Source organism: Heterodontus francisci, chromosome 28 (assembly GCF_036365525.1).
Source record: "Heterodontus francisci isolate sHetFra1 chromosome 28, sHetFra1.hap1, whole genome shotgun sequence".
Taxonomy (NCBI): Eukaryota; Metazoa; Chordata; class Chondrichthyes; order Heterodontiformes; family Heterodontidae; genus Heterodontus; species Heterodontus francisci.
Window position 1 is genome coordinate 40,846,964 of NC_090398.1, and position 5,853 is coordinate 40,852,816.

General features: G+C 44.1%; 1 protein-coding gene across 1 annotated transcript; it reads right to left on the reverse strand.

The window, feature by feature from the left end:
• Positions 1-3,142: 3,142 nt before the first annotated feature.
• Positions 3,143-4,699, reverse strand: LOC137345228 (probable G-protein coupled receptor 139). Its single transcript, XM_068008694.1, has 3 exons — positions 4,639-4,699; positions 4,261-4,374; positions 3,143-4,053 (listed from the first exon to the last, which is right to left on the reverse strand). Exons 1-3 carry the CDS (start codon positions 4,697-4,699, stop codon positions 3,143-3,145), a joined length of 1,086 nt encoding a protein of 361 aa, XP_067864795.1.
• Between the last annotated feature and the right edge of the window lie 1,154 nt (positions 4,700-5,853).

Consider the following 5,853-nt stretch of genomic DNA (forward strand, 5'->3'; position numbering starts at 1 on the left):
GAGGGAAACGGTTCCCACGCGTGAAAGGGTCGGGGAAGGGAGGGCACAGATTTAAACTACTTGCTGGGAGAAGCATAAGTCACATGAGGGAAAACGTTTTCACATGCGAGTGGCTAAGAACTGGAATGAGCAGCCTGAGAGGGTGGTGGAGGGAGGGTGAATTGACACACTCAGAAGGGAAACGGACAGTTCTCTGAAAAAGAAGAAAATGCAGGGCATGGGAGAAGGCAGGAGAATGGGAATGAGGGAATTTCTCTGCAAGAGAGGCTGTGCAGACATAATGGGCCGAATGGCCTCCTTCGCTTTAACAATTCTTTGCTTCTGTGATTCTGTGACCTTGTAACAGATTACCCTCTCAGATATAACACCTCCTCCATTTACACGACACCTACCCATCAAGGTACATCAATGATTTCACTTGTACTCTAACTACACATCCAGACATAACACTGACCGCACTTTTACTCAAACTACCCATCCAGATGCATAACTCAACACAATTGCTAGATATGCACGCATCCAGATACATTGCTGAACCAATTAGCAGCAGAAGTACCCATCGGATATACGACTGACCTCAGTTCTTCTGTAACTACCCATGCAGATATTTCAGTGACATCAGCTGTAGCTAATCATCCATATATATTACCATCATCATCTTTACCATACGTAACCATCCAGATATATCACTGACTTTAGTTGCACTCCAACTACCCATCCAGATACATCACTGAACTCATTCCACTGTGGCTACGCATCCACACGTATCACTATTATTACCTGCACTGGAGCTAAAAATACACATAATCATTGGCCTAACTTTCGTTTAACCATGCTTAAAGATATAATACGTACTTCATTGGAACTACAGCTACCAATCCAACTATATCAATAATTTAACTTGTACTGCAACTAAACAACCAAGTACATAAAATAAATTTTATTGTGTATCTACAGATACAGATATATGAACAAATTTATTTGCAGCATAACTACCCTCCACATATATCACGTACCTCATTTGTAGTCTGAAGCTACCCATCCCTATCCATCATTGACTTGAATTGTACTGTCATTACCTTCCCAGTTATATAAATTCCCTCATATTTACTGTAACTATCCATACATATATTCTGCTGACATTATTTTTACGGCATTCACCATCTAGCTAGATCACTGATCTCACTTGTACTGTAACTACCCATCTAAAAAACAACTGTCGCTTCTGATAATGTGGCGCCTTTTATGTAATTAATGTTCCCAAGGCACCTTATGGGATCATTGAAAAGACAAACTATGACACAGCCATCTAAGGAAATATTAGGCCAGATGACCACAAGCTTGGTCAAATGTGTATGTCTTAAGGAATGCCTTAAAGGAGAAAAGTCATTTCGACAGTTGTACATGTCTAAGGACGGAATTCCAGATCTTAGTGACCATGTTGCTAAATGTGTGGCGATTAAAATCCTAAATTCTCACTGGCCATAATGAGATGCTTGCAGATAACTCGTCGGTTTGTGGGGCTGGCGCAGATTACAGCGATAGCGAGGGGCGAGGTATTGGAGTGATTTCGAAATGTGAACCAACATTTTCATATCAAGATGTCGGTTGACTGGACAACAATGTAGGGCAGCAAGCATAGAGGTGATAGGTGAAAGCGTCTTGCTGTGTGTTACGAAGTAGCAGCAGTGTAGTTTATGACCTCAGGTTTATGGAGGTTGAATGTTGGAGTGCAGCCAGTCTAGAGGTACTAACGGAATGATTGACATTTTCAGCATCAGGATTTGTGAAGGTGAGCTTAGAGTACAATGCATGCAGTATCCTGGGCTTTATTAAAAGGGGAATAGAATACAAGAACAAAAAATATATGTTGACTTTTTATAAGACGTTAGTTTGGCCTCAGCTGGAGTATTGCGCCAGTTATGGGTGCCACACTTTAGGAAAGATGTGAGGGCATTGCAGCGAGTATAAAAAAGACTCACGGGTATGGTACCAGGGTTGTGGAACCTCAGTTATAGGGATCCTTTGGCGATGTTAGGACTGTTTTCCTTTGAGAAGATTAGTCAGGCAGGTGATTTGATAGAAGTATTCAAAATCATGAGCGATCTAGGCAGAGTAGATGGAGGGAAAGTGTTCCCAGTCATGAAAAGATTGAGAACGAGATGGCACAGATTTATAGCATTTGGTCAGAAAAGTGACATGAGCAAAAACATTTTCATGCAGCATGTGGTTAAGGTTTGGAATGCGCTGCCTGAGAACGTAGTGGAGGCACATTAAATAGAAGCATTTAAAAGGGAATTAGGCAGGTATATGAAAAGGAAGAATGCCCAGGCTTACGGGGAGAAGGCGTGAGGAAATTGTTCTTTCAGAGAGCCGGTGGACACGATGGGCTAAATAGTCTTGTTCTGCTCTTTCATGATTCTCTGATTCCGTGATGTGCTTGGAAGCACATTTCGAGGTTACTTCTTACACCACGTTTGTGTGCTAATTTAGTCTCAGACAGAAAGCTGGGCGAGGGATGCAGTCAATCGCAAGAGATCGCAGTTTGGAGCAAGGAATCAAAACTTTGGTTTCAGTCTTTCCAAAACATTATTCAATAAAAGCTTTGTTCAGCCAGACGGCCTTCTGAGCACCTGTTAATCTGAAATGTCAGATCTGTCAGCTGCTGAAGGAACTGGGCCCCTCTTTCTCACATCAACTTCCTTCTTCCCAGCCAAGCCTCCCAGCTAGGCTTGTCCAGGTGGAAACCAAGACTTAATCCACCATGTGACTTGTAGAGAGAAATGGAGAAAGTGCAATAGCAACTGGGGAATGGAACGGAGACAGTTTCAATTATGTGCCACAAAAGTAAACACATGCAATTATCAATTCACACAATACAATTGCCAGCAACTACAGCATTTTGTTTTCATGTAAATACATTTATTTCTTTGTAAGTAGTCGCCAGGAGCTGTACCTGGAACCAATGGTGATGGAGGAAGGAATGTGGTTGATTTCCCTTCTCCTCCTGTGCAGACAGAGCTGAGAATCGTCTCCTGAATGCATTACACCCTCAGACGGTCAACTCCTGCCCTTAACAATTCTGGGGATAAGTATTACATTAATGGAATGGAAAAACTGGGACCCCAGCTCTGGGCTGCTCTCAGCATTTATGTTTAAACTTTAATTGAATAATTGATACAACCGGATATTTCACAGCAACCATGAATTGCTCTCTGAATTTGGACTGAGTTACCATATAAATAAATTCAATTGTGCAGCTGTTTAAATTCTGCAGCATGAATCCAACATTTCGAAATACCAATACAGAATCATTGTAATAATTGGGAGTTGTTCCTGCAATGCCATATTTAAAGAATTCTGCAACAAATGTCAACCAGAGAAGTGTGAAGCTTCCCGATATGATGAAAAGTAAAATCACGGACTTCCTTCTGCTCTCCATCTCTGGGTCACTGTGATTCTCTCCCTTGATGGGACCCCTCAGTCCTTTACGGACTCGACTGGTCAATAAAATGTGTCCGACTATCAGGGAGTTGATCAGCAGAATTAAAACGAATGGGAGCAATGGGGTTAAAACCGTATTAAACCAGTGATACACCATCCAGCCAGGTTCAGTGTAATTTTTTGACTTTGGATAGCAGAGTAACGGTACATTGAAGACTATCAATGCTGGTTCATATAAAAAGCAGAACGGAATATTTTTTAAGCAGAGCAGAATGCAGGTCATTGCTAAAATCACAGCTGCAGTTTTCTCGGTGCAATATTTAGTTTTCAGTTTTTGGCAACAAATGACCACAAATCGATCAAAGGAGAAAGCGATGGTGAACCAGACAGAAAAGTCTCTTGCTGCACGAAGCAGGGCAATGATAACGCGACAGACAGGGGTGATATCCAGAAAAGATCCCAGAAAATAATAATGACTAATTTCCCTTAGTATGACGACAGTGATAATGAGCAGTAAATCCGCCGTTGCCATGGCAACCAGGTAGCGCGTGGTGCAGGTGGAGAGTCTGCACTTTCCCCGGGACAGCATCACAATCGCCACTAAATTAGCTGTGAGAGAGAAAACGATAAGAGACTGAAAATTACTGATCAAACATGCTCCGTGTCAGAGCTCAGTCAATAAGGATTTAATTTTAGCCACAAAGATGGGTCAGTTGGATTCGTGTCAATGGTTCACGAATGGAAACAACGACCTAACCCGCCTCGAACTTCCCAGTTCTAAAGGAATCGGCATGGGGGCTTTTCAGCCAAACACACCCAAGAGATGTTTGACATTTCTGATCAGAACGCACACGTTGAATTTGTGATCAAACACTCCTCCTCCAACCTTGGTGGTGTGGGGGATCCGCCCTCTGGAGCAGATCCGCCCATCTAGTCAAGAATCAAATACTTACTGTTGCGCTGCCTAAGATTGTAACCCTCTCCACGGTGCCCTGGATTTGACACACTGGAAATCTGCACACACTGCATTTGCTGAATGGAGCCTTACAGAGAGAGATACAACATTGAAACAGGCCCATCGAGTCTGTGCCGCCAATCAATCACCCATTTGTACTAATCCTATATTCCTTACCCCACCCCACAATTCACCTACAACTTGCCAACACTAAGGGCAATTTACACTGGCCAACTTACCTATCAATCTGCAAGTCTTCAGCTCTGGGAGGAAAGCAGAACACGAGGTAGAAACCAACATAGTCACAGGGAGAACTTGCAAACTCTGCACAGGCAGTACCCAGAACTGAACCTGCATCACTGGAACTGTGAGGTTGTGGAGCTAACCACTGCGCCACCCACCTGATATGCCTTCCACCTCCATAGGATTGGAAACAGAAATGCCTTCCTTCTGGGGTTGAGGATCGCGCATCCATCCTCATGTCACTCCCCTCCCCCCCACCCCGCCCACCATTCCACTCTTTCTCTCTGTCCTCCTCTCCTGCCCTGCCCCTCAACGGACTCGGAGCTTGTTGAGGAAATGAGACTCCTGCAAATGATTAGAGATCCGGCAGGAGCAGCACATATCCCTCTCCCTATCTCCCTCTCCCTCAGTCTCCTGCAACTTCATCCCTTCACATTAACTTTCACACACTTCCCCCCTCACCGTTCTCGGACCTGGCTGCAGGAAGGGAGAACCCCTCCCTGGGTTTGGGAATCAGACACTCTTCCAATCATCTCACCTCTTGCCCCTCCCTCCTGCTCACTGGAAATGATGATCAAGCACCCTCCCATTAGGCCCCCCCCCCTTCCCTTTCCTCGGGCTTGGACCACATTCCTGGATATGAGACCCATCCAGGGAATCGGGGATTGACATCCCAGATATTGGAGATGTCTAGCCTCTGGAGTTGTGGATCGGAGGCTTTCGGTCTCAGGCAGCTCCCCAGTAACCCAGAGTCATGGTGTGTTCCACCTTGGTCCAGAGTCTTCCATGAATAACGGGAATCCAAGCCCGTCAGTCAGACTGATGTCAGAGAGTAAAGTATTTCAAGGATAAATGGGACCATGAGCGGATTTAATGCTCTGAAACTACTCTCCGACTTCTGTTAATATCCTACCCTTAGCATTGCAGCAATAGGTGCATGCCGAGGACACTGCAAAACTGTTAAAAACAGAAAATCTGAAAACACACAGTAAGTACAGCAGCATCTGAAAAGGAAAAAAGAATACAATTAACGTTTCAGCTCGATAACCTTTCGGTAGAACTGTAAGATATTCGAGATTGACAATCCTGAAGGAATTGTAGATAAGAGAAAAGTGGGGTATTGGTGAAGAAAAACAGCGCCGAAGCTCTGTGTTGGATGGAGATCGGGAGTGATTCAATGACAAAAGGGATCATTGTGCAAGGATAATGGA

Excerpts from the sequence above, each read along its gene's own strand:
- LOC137345228 (XM_068008694.1), bottom strand. The coding sequence starts at position 4,699 with ATGTTGGTTTCTACCTCGTGTTCTGCTTTCCTCCCAGAGCTGAAGACT. Across the intron at positions 4,375-4,638 it reads GAAGACTTGCAGATTGATAG|ATGGGCGGATCTGCTCCAGA; the intron begins GTAAGTTGGCCA and ends ATTCTTGACTAG. Across the intron at positions 4,054-4,260 it reads AAATGTCAAACATCTCTTGG|CTAATTTAGTGGCGATTGTG; the intron begins GTGTGTTTGGCT and ends TCTCTCTCACAG.